Raw genomic sequence first — 16,076 nt, 5'->3', positions numbered from 1 at the left:
AACTGCAAAAATTTTATAGCCTTTATTGATGAATATTATTATTATGGTTCTATTAAAATGAGATTAGCAAAGAGAAAAATTATTTATAAAATTTTTTAATTTTATAAATGGGGTTAACATAATAATATATATTTTATTTTTTAGATTAATTTTTTAATTTTTTAATAAATACTAAGAAACATTTATTATTATTTTAATTTTACTTGTCAAATTAAAAAAAAAAACTCGTTACAAATATAGTAGATAATTTCTCTTAGCATAAATTCAAATAAAAGAAAAATAAAAAAAGCTCGAATTCATTCGCTTTGGTGGTCCTCCTACGGCTGATTGGCGTCTGAGCTTTAATTTCAGTCTAACGCAACAGATACACTAGGAGTAATGCCAATTTGCAAATAAAGACTCCTAAGTTCTCAAATTCGCAATTTTGTCCATGCTTTGCTTTCATAGAAACTAACATTGGCGGGCCTTTTTGGACTCTTACTATCTTTTCTTCTTTCACTTTTCCCAATTATTTTCCCTCTCTAGGGTTTTAAACGAAAGGGTTTTCTTTTCAAGGAAGACAACAATGCCATTCCCTTTCGCAACTCCACAACCCCAACAACCTCAGCCATTGTTTCAACCCCAACAACAGCAACAACCTTTCCAGCAAAGCAGCCGATTTTTTCAACCCCAACAACAGGAACAGCAACAGCAACAGCAACAGCAACAGCAGCAACCACAGTTACAGTTTCCACTACAACAGCAACAACAACAACAAAAGCAACATCAACAGCAACAGCAGCTTTTTCTTTTTACTAATGACAAGACTCCTGCTAAGTATGGCACCAAATGGGCTGATCTGCACGCTGATTCTCAAAAATTTCTGCTTCAAATTGAGTATGTTTTCAATTCTTTTTAAAGGCCTTTTTTTTGTTTTTGTTTTTGTTTTTTTTTTTTTTTGGGGGGGGGGGGGGGGTTGTGATATTGTTTATTGGTTGCTGAGAAAGTAAAAATTAAGTTCAAGTTTAAGCTGGATAAAAAGTTGCTTTTTGGCTATCTGTTGAGAAATGGTGCATTGAACTTAATTTTTCTTACATTTTGAATATTTATTTGACATTGTCATAGTGTTTACCTGGAAAAGTATGGGACATAAGTTTGACTTTCTGATTTGTTTTATTGGTTGAGCTTGGATATTGGTATTATATGGCACTGTAAGTAACGTAATTGTCTTTTTGGGATGTAGGGAAAGGATATTTGAGTACCGGGATGAGAGCCAAAGGTTAGACCAGTGTGGTCGCCTTTATGATTCTTCGGTTTCCAACGAAGGGTTTGAGCTTGATGCCAGTTGCATTGTTCAGGTTTAACCATTTCATCTTTTTTCCTGTACATGTTGACTAACTTTTGCTTTCCTTCTTTTCTGGTTTTCTTTGTATTTGAGTTTTGCTGCTTCTGTAGACCTTGCATTGATAGAGAAGACCAATAATTATGCAGTTCATTTTTGTTGTGCTTGTTCACTTCACTTATACTTGGATTTGGAGAGTAACCTGAAATAGCATTCTTGGCATTTGAAATGAAACTATTATATGGAATCCTTAATAGAATTTACGGAATGAAAGTATTGAGCAACAACTTGCTCCTATTGTGAGTATTTGCACTAGCTCAGATTCTAATATATTTTTACTTTAAATGCTTTGTTTTGTCTCTATTGTGGAGGAAGTGGCTTATGTTTTACGTTCATAAGTGATGCAAATAAGCTATTCCACGTAATGGGTTGCTGGTTGTATCTGGTCCATTTTCTGAAACTGTGAGTGGGTCATCGAATTGTGTACTATTGAGAGATACCAGGAACAAGTTCTAAACTGTTGGAATGGTTTCTTCCATCCTCATTAAGTCAGAGTGTTCAAGATTTGAGAGTTATTTCCAAATCCATTGATCTGAGAACAATTTGGATTTTAATTAGATTAATGTTATTATCTCCATGCCATTTTTATGAGCTTTCAAGAACAGAGCATCTCTAAACTTATAATATTTAATCAGTCAATAGATTGTTTTCAACAATGAAGCATCTCCCATCTGAATGAGATATATCACAAACCATCAGTTTTGAAACCTTTTCCTTGTCTGTTGCCTATCGTGGTGCTTAGCATTGGTGAATGAAATGGTATGGTTGTTTCAACAGGAACTTGGAGGAATCACTACTTCCATGGAGCGGCAGAAAGCTTTGCTGCAGGAGCTGATGGCTACTGTGAAAGATCTGTTAAGGAACACAGAGGTTGCTGTTCATTCTTTCATGATGCTTTGTCCCCGGTTCCTTCATTCAAACACAGGGGGTGCTGCAAATGCCACTGCACCATCCCAGGCTCCAGGGGCAACAACAATGCCAGGTTCTAGTGCTCAACCAACTGCTGCATCTATGATACAAGTTTTTGACTTTTACCATGGGCTTCCAAAGAAGCCATCTCCATTTCTACAGCATACAGTTGCTAGATTTGAGAAGTATTTGGGTGAGTGCCATCAGTGGATTGAAGAGTTAGAGCAACTGCTCCTTTTGAAGTGTGACAGAAACTCTGTTAATCATGCATCCTCATTGTTGCAATCTCTTCCAAAAGTCATGTCCAATGTGCATGACTTTTTTGTTCATGTGGCTGCCAAGGTAAAGAAGATATGTATACTTGCATCATTTTATGTGCAAGGAGCAGAAATATATCTAGGTGTTTGAAAATTTATTAATCGAAATTGAGTTGAGAGTAGGATTTTTTATGTCTTCTTATATTGTCTATGCTTTCAAATGCTCTTGATATATCTTGTGTTTAATGTAGTTAACATGCATTCAAGATTTGATCTTTTGTTTTACTGATTTCACTCAAAGTCTTAACACCCCTCCAACCCTAAAGAAAAAAGATCTTGGCTGATCGTATAACCATGTGTTTCCTAGGTGGAGAGCATTCATCAATATATTGAATCAATGAAAACAGCATATCTTGCTGATCAGCGCGTGAGAGGAGATGTTAATGATCCTTTTCTTGAGGCTGATCGGAGAGAAACTGCTAAGCAAGAAGCTGCTGCTAAGAGGGTACATCCAACCTTGCATTTACCTGCAAATTCACAACCATCAACTCAGGTTGCTGGGTTGTTTGCCAGCTCAGCAAGTCCTGCAGCTGCCTCTGCCCCACAGACATCTGCGGCAACATCATCAGCATCTTCCGGAGGTGGATTATCTCTTTTTAGTACACCATCTTCTACTCCTGCTTCTTCCATGTCATCTTCCCTGTTTGCAACTCCAACCACAGGTGCTTCCATCCAAACATCCCTTTTCAGTTCCTCATCAGGATCTCTCTTAGGATCTGCATCCACTCCCTCTCTGTTTTCTAGTACCACCCCAGCCTTTGGCTCCACTGCATCTGCTGGAGGTTCGCTTTTTTCAACACCATTTGCTGCTGGTACCTTTTATCCTATATATTTTTTAAATCACTTTTTAATTTCAAGTAATGTCATTTCGAAATCATGCTTGGGGTTTCATTTTTTTGAGTAACCATAGTGTTTTGACATGGGTTGATAAATTTTGGTCTAATTAATTTTTGTTTACTTTTTCCCAGGTGCTGCAACGGGGTCTGGTGCTAGCTTTGGCACTGCATCTGTGAGTAAAAAGTTTACTTACTTGGCTTTCAATTTTTTTTTTCCTTTTCATAATTGATCATCAAACAACACTAATTGCCGTGTGCATCAGTCAGTGCTACCTGGATCAGTTATATTTCTCTTAATTAACTTCATTTATATGTTTTCTTGCAGAAATCATTGAGGCCGAAGTCTAGAACTGCCCGGCGTTAGTCATGGTAGCTTGAATGTGGAAATGCTGAAGCAACTCTCTGTCTACTTAAATGATACTTTGTGCATAAAGGGAGCCGCACATATCCTTTTGACAGTGTCTCTGCCCATTATATAGCTTTAATTGCAGTGTGTTTAGCTCTGGAGTAGAAGAATCCTTGTAGTTTTGTTGGTGATATCCAGGGAAACAAGATGTTAGCTAAACATCCTAATCCCATTTTTTCTTTTCAGCATTGATAAAGATGCTACAAGATCCTTATTACTGTAACATTTTTGAACACATTGTGTAGGATTTTTTTTTTTTCTGAGAGAAATAAGATAGGAAAATCATAATTCTTGTTTGAAGATATAAAAGTATTTTGGGTAAACTTCTGATTGTCACTCACTTGGAATTTCATTTTGGATGCTTCTACGTATGCTTTTGCTGTATGTATATGGGATTATATTTTATATTTTCTGCTAGGCGTTTTGTCGAATACTCTCTTGGCGTCCAAACGGGAAGTTGCATCTCGAGTACATGGATACAAGGTTGTTGTGGAGAAATGGGCAAGGAATGGAGGGATGATGGGGAGGTGGTCAGGAGAAGACCATTGATGTTAATCAAAAACCCGTAGCCTCATCTGTATGTTAATCAAATTTACTGATTTTATTTAAAATTTTAAAGCTTGCTTTTCTTTTATTTAAATTTTTTTTTTTTTTAAAAGGCAAGCTTCGAAAATACTTTTTTAAGTTTAAACGAAGGGTTGATGTTTTTGTTTTTTTTTTTTTTTCAGTAAAAAAAAAGATTATAAATTCCGTTGACTGAAACTTCCAGTCAAAAATCATCACAAAAGAAAACAAAAACGTCTCCATCTTGGTTCAATGGTTCTGAATTCTTCCGTCTTGGCCGTCTGATCAACGATTCTCTCCACCCTTTCACCGTACGTTCCATTCTTCTCCAATTTTTTGTATCTACCCTTTATTTTCTTTTTTTTAATCTTCACTAGCTTTGTTTTCTGTTCCCTTTACAACGCCAGTATCTCTTTCAGCAAAGAAGAGAAAAATCACATAAATTCTTGAATTTCTGTTTCAGATAGCTTTGTTAACTCTCCCGAGCCCATACTTTCAACCTTTAGCTGGCAACTCTCTTGTAACCCTCTCTGAATTCGTAGCCTCATCTGTATGTTAGTCAAATTTACTGATTTTATTTAAAATTTTAAAGCTTGCTTTTCTTTTTTAATGAATTTTGTTGTTATTGCAGGCTAAAAGCTGGGAATGCATTGTCCCTGCGCTCTGTATTTGCTTCAAACACTCAATCTCAAACATATCTTTATGTTCTTTTCAACCTTCAATAACTGGCGTTGAAGGTTCACATTCTGATTTAACGAGTCTTGTTGTTTTATTTAAGCCTAAGTTGAAAAATGCTAGCATGTTTACGGTAGCTGGAACTATTTAAATATCAAGAAATATACTTGAATTTTTGAAGGAAGAGTGTGATGATGAGCTTGTTCAAGTGTTTTTGAATTCGATAAGTTTTTGTATTTTGAATGTGCCTTGGGATTCAATGAATGGGATCTTGGGTGGAAATGTTGGTGAAGAGGGTGACCTGAGGACTGTGTTCTTAGGGAATTTTATTCAGTTTCTATGTTCATTGGTTGAGCAATATAGTTTTGTGGAAGGGTTAGAGGATTCCCTGGACAAGCATATGATTCCTTTGAAAATTATCGACATTGTGCCTAAACTTCTATATCGGTTCCTTGGCAAGAAAGGCGAGTGTGTCAACATGACCATCTCGCGGTACTTCAGACACAAGTTAATGGTATGGAAATGCAGATGTTTAGCTACTACTCGGATCTGTTTTACTTTTACATGTAAACGCTCTAATTATATGAACTTAAACAAAATTTGCAGGTTCTGATGATCAGGCTTAGTTTCCAAATACCACTAGATTGTTTGGTTCTTGTTTCCTGGTTGCAGCTTCTCCATGATTACTTTCAAGAGCTTTTATGCTGACCTTTAACTGAAATCGAGGATCAAGATGAATGTCTATAAGATTCTTCTTTTATGTTAAGTATTTCTGACGGAGAGGTACACGGCATGGACTCTCGTTATTTACAAAGACAAACCATTTTTATTTTCTTGAGGTGTTCCCTCAGTTTGATAAATCCAAGAAAAGACACTGGCAAGATTTGTACTAGTGCAACTGTGAAGTCATGCTTGGCTTTTGACGTAATTTCAGATCTGAGTTGTTATGGTAGACAGAAAGGTTTATTAGAGCTTTGTGCATGGCTTTCAGAACATCTTCCAGTTGTTATGCCTGTGGACCATGAAACATAAATGGAGAATTGCATTAACTTTTCATTTTCCTTTCTAAAACTATATCTGCATGAGGTCAGTTCCCTGCACCCCTGGAAACTCTGCTAAACGCTATAAGGTTGTATGCTTGTGTGTTGTTTCTGTTTCCGTGTGGGCGGTTTTTTTCCTGAAAATTTATACTGCATTATTTGTGCATAAAGAGTTTTTTTTTTTACTCTAGCACCAGTTGTTTTCTTTTTTCTTTTTATTATCTATGCTTTGTTAGGGGTGCCATGCTTTAATTCATTATTTTTTCTTAGGATGATGTATTATTCAAGTTGCTCTTCGAACTGCTTTCTGTACAACCTTGTGAAGAACAACAGTGAGCAATAATGTCCTGGTTGTTACCTTGATTTTGTTTAATGATTTTTCTTGGTTCGTCTTTAAACTGTTTTTTGGTTTGTCTACAGATTCCAAAAAAATGATGGACATCTCAAAATGTGACAGAAGTTCTTTTCCATGTTTAAAATATTTTTAATCCCATACACCTATTTCGTCCGGAAGAGGCAAGTCTTTTACATCTTAATCGTTGGGCTAAAAGCCTCGATTCAATAAATATGAAATATTAAAGTTAATAAAAATAAAAATAAATAATTAATTAGTCAAATACATAAGAGATAATAATTTAACGTGATTCGATTAAATTAATCTATATTTTCGGATGAAAAAAAAGATTTATTAGTTATAAAAAATTACACACATACATTAATATCAAGCACTCACAATTAATATTTATAGATTCTTTTAATTTTTTCTAATCTTATGGAATATTTTTAATCTAAACAAATACATATCCATATGTACCTTTTCAATATAAATAAACACATATCTATATGTACCAATTCATTATACTTATGTGGATTATTTTAGTCTCTTTTAATCCACTTACAAACATATAAACATACACATTCATAATATATAAATATCCAATACTCATATGAAGTGTTTATCTATAAAACTCTCAAATTCTCTTACAGCTTTTTTTATACATAACATTATAGAGACTTTACATATTTATGAGCATATAAACTTGCCTATTAAGAATTTCTTTCCTCTTAGAATTTTTTTTTTGCAAGTCAAACTTGCTTATTAAAAATTATTTTTCTCTTAGAATTCTTTTTCTGCAAGTCTTATTGTCATCAAGCAATATCTAACCAATTTCAAATAAATCTATTATGGGATTTGAGTCACTATTTCTGATAATTTCTATTTTGACTCAAATTTCATCGAATCATTTATTTTCATGCTAGACATACTTGACTCTATCTGCAATGGAAGTCTCACAATTATCTTATCTTGAGTGTCTTTACGCTTCATGCAAATTGATTTTCAATTCTCAAAACATGAACTTGAACTATTCTCTTGAGTCGAGCTCCTTTGAGCTTCTCTCTTTTCATGGCTCGAACCATGCTTTGATACCACTTGTTGGGCCAACTAGCCTTATCCAATCAGACCAGCGGAAGCATGTAATACCCCAGCCTAAATGATAATTGGGCTAGATTATTACCAAAACCCATCAGTTTATTAAAAGACTAAGGGCTGAAGTATTAAATGAAAGAAAACTAGTTATCGAGAAACAAAAAGAAAATAAGAGTTTTTTTTCATCATCTTTTTTGGGGTTAGAGAATATAAAAAATCAAGTTAAAAATTCAAAATCAGAGGCTATAATCAAGTTAATCCCCTAAAGGTGAGTATATACCCTATTTTTATTTAAAAAGAAATATCAAGTTGATTGCTATTATTTGGAGTTGAAGTTTTGAGAGCAAAACCAAAAAAAATTATGAAATCTTTCATTAATCTTCATGATCTATTTGGGTAAATTATTGAGCTTTGTTTGTTTTATGTTCTTAAGATTTATTGATAATTATTGAATGGAGTTTGAAGGCTGTAAGTAGAGATTTGAATTTTTTTAAAGATTGAAGGAAGAATTCTATTTTTGGATGAGATGTTGTAATCTACAATAATGAATTAAAATAAAATTTTGTATTAATGGATAGATTATTGCTGTGATTATTATATATCGTTAGAAAGCATGTTGAATCTACTTTCTAATGAAACAAACGAAAGTTGAATATGAGTTTTCTATGAAGAGTTGTCTAATTTTTACTTAAGGATATGTAAGCTGTAAGGTAGCAGCATCAGGGTTGAATTTCGAAAATTGTCTTAATTTTTATACAAGGATTTATAGATTAAGCTATATATGTTTGGAAAGCTTATTGAGTCTACTTTCCAACAAAACAAGCGAAATTGAATTTGGAGTTTCTTATGAATAAATACATATTTTTTATGAGAAGATATACAGGTTGTCTGGCAGCAACATATGATGTGGATTGTAAAAATGGTTATAATTAATTCACAAGGAATCACGAAATGAGCCATATATGATTAGAAAGCTTATCGAGTTTAGTTTCTAACACATTAAAAAGATTTTATTTCCGAATTGGATATCTTGTGATATGGTCATTTTAGTGAAAGTAGCGTAGGCTGTCAGAATTAGTTACTTGAGTTATTTCTTGTTTAACTTAATTGTTTTGGTATAGGTGGTCTTAAATGGGTTGATTAATTACTATTATGTTGAAATTATTTGAATAGGCTATTAATTATTTTAAGGAAAAAATTAAGTGGTGAAATCGAAAAGAGATAAGTAGAATCTCATACACTTTGCTTGTCTTTAAATCTATGTATATATATGTTTCTAAATGAATGGATATTTTATTTCATTATTTCTGATGTATGAAAATAGGATTAAACATATGATTATTTTGTGTTTTTCTATATAAATGATGGATCATGCTTATAAATGAAATGAGAAAATGATTTATGCTTAAGAAACGATTTTATGATAGTTACATTTTTATATCTCTTGGAAGTGGGATTATCAACACCAGAACTAGTTTTACGGCTCTGGCTAACAAGTTATAGTAGTTAGCATAGACATGGTTATACGGCCCTGCTAACAGGTTATAGTAGTTAGCATAAGGTCCTGGCTAGCGGGTTATAATAGTTAGCAATGATTATGAGGATGAAATTGTCGATACGGTCAATGTTACGGGTTATAGCAGTGATCGTAGCTAACAATAAACGAATGATAATGATGATTTGTGATGAATGATTTTTATAAATTGATCCATGATTTGGTGACATGTTGTGATATTGATTTATGATCTATGAATGCTTAATAGAATGTTGATTTTTGAATTATTTTTGACATTATGAGTTAATAAATATTTTTGAAAATGATCTATAAAGTACGCATGAAAGTGATGATTGATCCGATAAGATGTATGAGCCTATACTTATTAAGTTATGGTTTGCTCATTCCTCTTTTACTTTTTCTTTATAGATAAGTAAGTGATAAGTTTACTTAGTTTTGTGAAAAGCTAGAATATCAAATGGGAAAGATTACTTAGTTGTCGGAGACAAGATCTTATGAAACAGTTTTGTATTTTATATGTTTTATATTTAGATATATAGAGATATATTATTAGTTGGATTAAAGATATGGATTTTACTTGGCAAGCTATATTAGTTTATTGAAGAATTTTGGAATGATTAAGAAAGAAGGCTTTGTATTACTTTGAGGTTTACTTCAAGGTAATATGGTCGTATTGCCTCTTGATTTTGGGGTGTGACAAAGCGAATTCAAATAATCGATCAATCACACAAGAGATAACAATTTAATGTGGTTTGATTCAATCGACCTATGCCCACAGATGAAAAAAAGATTCACTAGTTGTAGAGAATTATAAACATATAATTATATCAGACACATCAATTAATACTCATAGACTCTCTCAATCTCCTTTAGTTTTATAGAGTATTCTCAACTCAAGCAAACATAAACACTCATATATACTCATGCATCCATATCAATGTGGACTCTCTCAGTCTCTTTTAGTTCACTCAAGCATTCCAACATATACACCCATAAGACGTAAATCTCTAGTAGTCTTATGGGGTGTCTATCCCATAAAATTCTATAACTCTTTTACATCTTTTTTTCATATCTAATCCTATAAAGACTTTACCATTTATAAGCATATAAACTTGCCTATTAAGAATTTCCTTTTAAAATTCTTATTTTGCAAGTCAAACTTGTCAATTAAGAATATTTTTTCTCTTAAAATTTTTCTTGTGCAAGTCTTTTTGTCCATCAAGTAATATCTAGCCAATTTGAAATAAATCTATTATGGGATTTGAGTTACTATTCCCAACACTAATCATGCTATAAGCACACCAAGCTCCCTTTTTTTCCCTGTCCAGCAGAAGAAGAGAAAAAAAAAATATAACAAGAGAAATGCATTTCATTTCTTTTATTTGGAGTAGGTCATATATAATTGAAGATGTTATTTGTTTCTCTTCACCATCTGCAGCTGCACTATGACCATTAAGTGCTTCTTGATCATCTTATCTCGAAAGACACTGGAATTAGTTGTGCAGAGTATCTTTTAAGGTATGAATTTTTGTTTTCATCTGTTGGATGCTCCTCCTTAAACTTAGCCTTACAAGGTGGTGTGATAGGAGAGCTCTGTTTTTCACTTCTTATTTGCTTCTCCTTAAACTTTGACATGCTTTTCTTTTGTGGTGTGGCCTTTTTGGTTTGTAAGTGCTTGCGCATGGTATGTGATTCGTGGGAAACGTTTACAGAATTTTCAGTGTATGGGGAAGTTAAAAACCAATTATCTAGCAAGAGAAAAAAAAATGTCTTCGAAAAGCTCCAATTTTAAGACAGAGCCATCATCTGGACCTATGAATTATTCCTTTGTACGTAGGCATATGAGCAAGCCAAAGATTGTTTGCTTTCTCTGAAAAAAATCTGAAGAGAACTTTCACCTGAAGAACTTGTTTCCATATAATGCACAAGTGCTTCTGAAACAGTGATTCATTTTTCTTTTATGATTGTTTTTCTTTACTCAATGCTTTAAGGCTATTCATATTTTTATAAAGGCATGTAACTAAGGTGTTGGATCTGAGAATACATAATTTACCATATGGCGTCACAATAATAAAAAGAAAATAAAAATTTTATATCTGAATATTTCTTTGTTTCTTGTTTCCCTCACAGCCTAACAAGATTTCAGGAACTCTGCTTTAAATAATTGGATGATTACATTTTGAGGAATGAAAGGCCTAGTCAGGTAACTCAGCTTTCTATAAGTTTTCTTTTAACTCCCATCTTTGTTTCTCAAAACGTGTGATATAAATTAGACAAGTATTTTTGACGATCCTTGAACTACAGCAAGTAAATATGTGGCAATATACTAAAAATCAGAATTTAGTTATAATCTTTTTATTATTATTATTATTTTTTGTAACATTCAAGTTAAGGGGAAGAAATCTTTGAACTGAACCTGTTCTGGTTGTGCAAAGTGAATGTATTTCGTTGAGGCAGTGTATAGGGATCGATCAGTTGGGGTTTCAAAATTACTAGATCGATCCCTTCATTCAAGGGATCGATCATTTTTTCATACAGAAAGTTTTCATCGTACTTTTTTTAGAAAAGGGATCAATCCCCTCACATAAAGGATTGATCACCTAAGGCAAAAGATCGATCCCTTTTTAAAGGGATCGATCAGTTGCTCAAACAGAATGCTCCATAAGTTTAAAAACTCAGAAAAAGGATCGATCCCCCCACATAAGGGATCGTCGGGTAAGGCAATTTAGGTACGAAATCGAGCCTTCTCTAACATGAACCAATCGATCCCCTAAGACAAAGGATCAATCCCCTGAAGGTTAGAAACTCCCAACGACTATTTTTTATCTGAAATTTTTATAGGTTTGAAGCATTAAATGCTATCCAATGGCTCTCAACTACTTTTTACCTATAAATCAAGTATTCCACTATAGACCAAGGGTAACAAGTGCCAAGGGAACTTATTGCCATTCACCTACCAATTTGCTCAAGCATTTAAAGCTATTCTAAGTCTGAAAAGTATAAAATTTATATTAGTTTCTCTCTATTTTCTTGTCTATACTACTGTGTACTTCAAATTAGCAAACACCCAACCTTTGTGAGGTTCTTAGAGCTTGCAAAACACTTTCAAATTTTTGTATTGTGAGTTTGTAAGCTTAAGGGGGATGATAACCCTTAAAAGTGTGTAGTGTTGAGTTTGTAAAGCTTTGAGAAGCTTGATTGTAATCTTCAACACATATAGTGGATTGAACTTTTTGGTAAGAGAGGTAAGGGAGAGGACATAGGTGCCTAAGGAAAGATCGAACCTTTATAAATTGTTGTGTTATATTCTCTATCCCTCTCTCTTATTTATTTTCAATTATTGTGTTTAATTGTTTGACAAAATTTATGCTTATTGAATATTGTCTTTAAAAACTTCATTAAAACCAATTTACCCCCTCTTGGTTTATTCCAAATCTTTGAGCTAACAAAATGTGACTAAATGAGTCTAGGGTGTTGCATACTTACTCTACTCATACTTGAGAGCTATTATACATACCTCATAGTTGTATAAGTGATTAGATCTGATTATAAGTTGCTATATGTACCTAATAGTTGTATAGCACCTGAACTCTCGAAGTATGCTAGTTGCACGGCTTATTTTCTTGCATGAACCCGATGCAAAGAATAAAGAAAACATCTTAAGATCATGAAAGTTTGGAACCCATTTTATGTGAATGTGAGATGTCGGGATGTGAGCCGCACAAAATGAGTGGGCATATCCCACATTAATAAACCAACTACCTTGGGCAATTTTTTCTTTGAATGACTACCATGAGTCATTTACAAAAGTAAAAAAAAAAGAAATACTATTTACCTCTTGGTGTTTGAACAAGAAAGCTATTTGGCTTTTAACAAACATTCAGCCATTAATATATACAATTTAAAGAAAAGAGAAAAGTCTCTTACGAGAAGAAAAAAATATGAGAGGGAGTCAAGTAGCTATTTGAACAACTCTCAGTGAGGAATTCTTGCATTTGGTATGAAGGACTTACGTTGTTGAATCGAACAATTTTTGTATTGTGATATTGTTCAACAACTAGTAATTCAAGTCAGATTTTCGTTTTTGCTTCTGTTTAACAAGTATATATGATTATGCTTGTATATGTTTTGCATGTGAATTTATCTTACAGTAGCTATATTCATTTTCAAAGTCTTGACAAAGCTATGGCTTATGGGAGTGGGACATTGGAAACCTCAATTGCCACACCTAATACAAAAGGTGCAGCTTTCCTTATTGGTAGGGTTAGTTGATGGTTTATATTAAAGGTATGGAACCTAAATGTGACTATGTGAAATGACCTAATATGACCAAATAAGATTTTTATAACATAAACTAGATCAAAGGAAAGAAATGGTAGGAAGGACAACAAATAGAGAAGGAAAAAAGTCATTTTGTGCTTGTCCATTGAACATGTCATGGAGCATGGAGCATGGTGTTGGTATAAGTTATGAATGTGATTGTGTGAAATGACTTGGTATGGCCAAATAAGATTTTTATAGCACATAAACTAGATCAAAGGAAAGAAATGGTAGGAAGGGCAACAAACGAAGAAGGGAAAAAGTCATTTTGTGCTTGTTCATTGAGCCTATCATGGAGCATGGTACTAGTATAAGGTGTTAACTTTATTGAAATTAGTGGGCCATAAAGTTATAGCTTTCAACTTGGCTGTTTTTAGGTCCATTCAAAGTGTTAAGCATTCAACTTAAAACCAATTACCAATAAATGAACAGATCCAACATAAATATAAGATTATAAAAAATGAAATATTTATTAGATGTGGGATAACACCACTTTAATAGGCTCTTATCACATGTAGGTAGAGATGGAAGAAGTTTATCACATGATAGATTTAGAAAGGGTAACAAAAAAAAATCCTAACTCTGATACTATATTAAACATTCAACTTAAAATCAATTAACAGTTAGTAGAGTGGTCTAACCTGAATGTAATACTACAAAAAATTAGATATTTAATAAATGTAGAATAACACCAATTTAACACAAAGCAAGTGCATGAGCTTCAATCGATTTCAAACTACTCCAAACCATTGATGAAATTCATGGAGTCTCTCCCGTTGGCCACGGCGTGGGTGGAATAACCATTTCTGTTGCCATGGAAAGATTCCCTGAGAAAGTTTCTGTCGCAGTTTTTGCCCCGCTAGTATGCCAGGACCTAAACTCAGTTACATTTCTTTGAGTCAAGAGGTATTTGCTATTCTCTCTCTGTCTCTCTCTCTCTCAGAGAGACATGGGCATGCATAACTACTTTTACCCTTCGTTATTTAGCATTCTTTCCACTTGAATTTACACCCAAGTGAAAGGTCGGTCCTTGGTGATCAAGCGAGTCACATAAGTTTTTAGGGATAAAATTCGGTTTTGATGTTTATCCTGTAATATTGCGTTGAGATTCGGACTCTATAAATGAGCAAAGGTGGGCTATAATTCTACACCTGCTGCATCTGATTGCAGTATGCGATGCAAATCTACAGCTTGAGATCAGAGGAGAAGATCTGGTATGTATGAGAAGGATGATCTACAATTGTTTCACTTGGTGCTATGGAACCAAGAAAATATGAAGACTTGTATGAGTATTTTCTTTGCCAGCATTCCGAAATGGGATTAATGGATTAGCCGATCCTTGACTTAGGCTCTCATATATTTGTAGCCTTCAGTTCAATCTTGAATTGAGTTTAGCCAAACTTTTCTTTTTTGTGGTCCCTGACCTCTGATTTCCTTTGAAAGTAAACCACCCCTAGTCCTTGCAACCGGGAAAGGAGCAAAAAAAGACCAAATGGTGGGATCTGATGATCAGAATACTAGTTACTGATTTCATGAATAAGGCAACTTGGCTCACACACATTCCGTTTTGTCGTGCGTTCTGAATTTGGACTACAAGTCTACAGCTGTTATTTTGTCAGCCTAATTCTTAGTACCTTTTTTCATGAACAGTTCATAAAAGATTGGGATCCTTTATGGACTCAGTTTGCATTTAATAATGGGCCTCATAAGCCGTCAACCTCTTACTCTTTGGGCCCAATTTTATGTCATCCAAGATATGCTACCTATCCCCTCCCGCGGTAAGAGTTCTCTACAGCATTTATCGTTTTGCTGAGGTACATTATTCCGATATAGTTTCCTTGCCTTCGAGAGGAGAGCTGATATTTCTTCATTTATACACTATAAATTGGGGCAGGATTTAACACTAGCAATAATGTTAGCCAGGCCTTTTGCTAATCAGAACGATGCAGCATCAATTGAAGACACTGCACTGGCCAGGGAGAGATGTGGCTCAGTGCGCCGAGTGTACATAGTGTGTAACAAAGACAAGGTCACAGACGAAGACTTCCAAAGGTGGATGATCGAAAACAATCCACCAGACGAGGTGATGCTGATTTCGGACTACGATCACATGGCTATGCTTCCTAAACCTCGGGAGCTCTGCTCTTGGCTTGAAGAAAGTGCAGTGAAATATGATTAGAGATGCCTGGTGTGTAGGAAATTTGCTCGAGTCTACTATTAGCCTGCTTGATGCATGGTCAAAGTGAAACACCTAGAATAAAAGTAGCAGTAAATATCAAACTTTAAGCTGTTATAAGCTTTATTATTGGTTTTGACGTTCAGTTGCGGACTCTGTGATGTGTTATTCTTGGCTTTTTAGTAAATATCAAACTTTAAGATGTTATAAGCTTTATTATTGGTTTTGACGTTCAGTTGCCGACTCTGTGATGTTTTATTCTTGGCTTTTACTCTTCCGGCTTAGTACTTGTGATGTTGTATTCTTAGCTTTTATCCTGCCGGCTTAGTACTTTTGATGTTGTATTCTTGGCTTTTATCCTGCCGACTTCGTACTTGGAATGGGACAATGAGGATCGATGGTTTTAATTACTTGCATCATAATTGGTATTACACTTTTGCTTCTTAGCCATTTTAATAGAATGAGGTGATTTTGTTTAAGTGCATCTGATAGTAGAGTATTGAATTT

At 34.1% G+C, this 16,076-nt stretch overlaps 1 protein-coding gene and 2 pseudogenes across 6 annotated transcripts; all 3 read left to right on the top strand.

Annotated features, from left to right (window-relative positions):
• The first annotated feature begins 444 nt into the window (after nucleotides 1-444).
• On the top strand, nucleotides 445-4,426 carry LOC111292166 (nuclear pore complex protein NUP58-like). Of its 5 annotated transcripts, none has more exons than XM_089766600.1 (7): nucleotides 445-876; nucleotides 1,223-1,337; nucleotides 2,159-2,632; nucleotides 2,915-3,188; nucleotides 3,270-3,389; nucleotides 3,576-3,616; nucleotides 3,769-4,426. In XM_089766600.1, exons 1-7 carry the CDS (start codon nucleotides 566-568, stop codon nucleotides 3,805-3,807), a joined length of 1,374 nt encoding a protein of 457 aa, XP_089622726.1. In that variant the 5' UTR covers nucleotides 445-565; the 3' UTR covers nucleotides 3,808-4,426. The 5 variants fall into 5 exon arrangements, 4 of the variants coding, with proteins under 4 accessions (XP_089622726.1, XP_089622725.1, XP_089622724.1 ...); XM_089766599.1 differs by having other exon boundaries at nucleotides 446-876; nucleotides 3,270-3,419; XR_016345676.1 differs by having other exon boundaries at nucleotides 466-876; nucleotides 2,915-3,419; nucleotides 3,769-4,167; nucleotides 4,268-4,426.
• A 169-nt stretch (nucleotides 4,427-4,595) lies between these two features.
• LOC111293259 (uncharacterized) lies at nucleotides 4,596-6,207 on the top strand (annotated as a pseudogene). The gene is made up of 4 exons (XR_016345464.1): nucleotides 4,596-4,724; nucleotides 4,877-4,963; nucleotides 5,045-5,602; nucleotides 5,695-6,207. The product of XR_016345464.1 is annotated as an uncharacterized LOC111293259 (transcript).
• A 7,051-nt stretch (nucleotides 6,208-13,258) lies between these two features.
• Nucleotides 13,259-16,054, top strand: LOC111293258 (methyl jasmonate esterase 1-like; annotated as a pseudogene).
• Nucleotides 16,055-16,076: the final 22 nt, after the last annotated feature.

This window comes from Durio zibethinus, chromosome 10 (genome assembly GCF_047325235.1).
Source record: "Durio zibethinus cultivar Kanyao isolate XHJ-2024 chromosome 10, ASM4732523v1, whole genome shotgun sequence".
Classification (NCBI taxonomy): domain Eukaryota; kingdom Viridiplantae; phylum Streptophyta; class Magnoliopsida; order Malvales; family Malvaceae; genus Durio; species Durio zibethinus.
The sequence above is the reverse complement of the archived record's forward strand: the minus strand, read 5'-3'. Positions and strand labels throughout refer to the sequence as shown.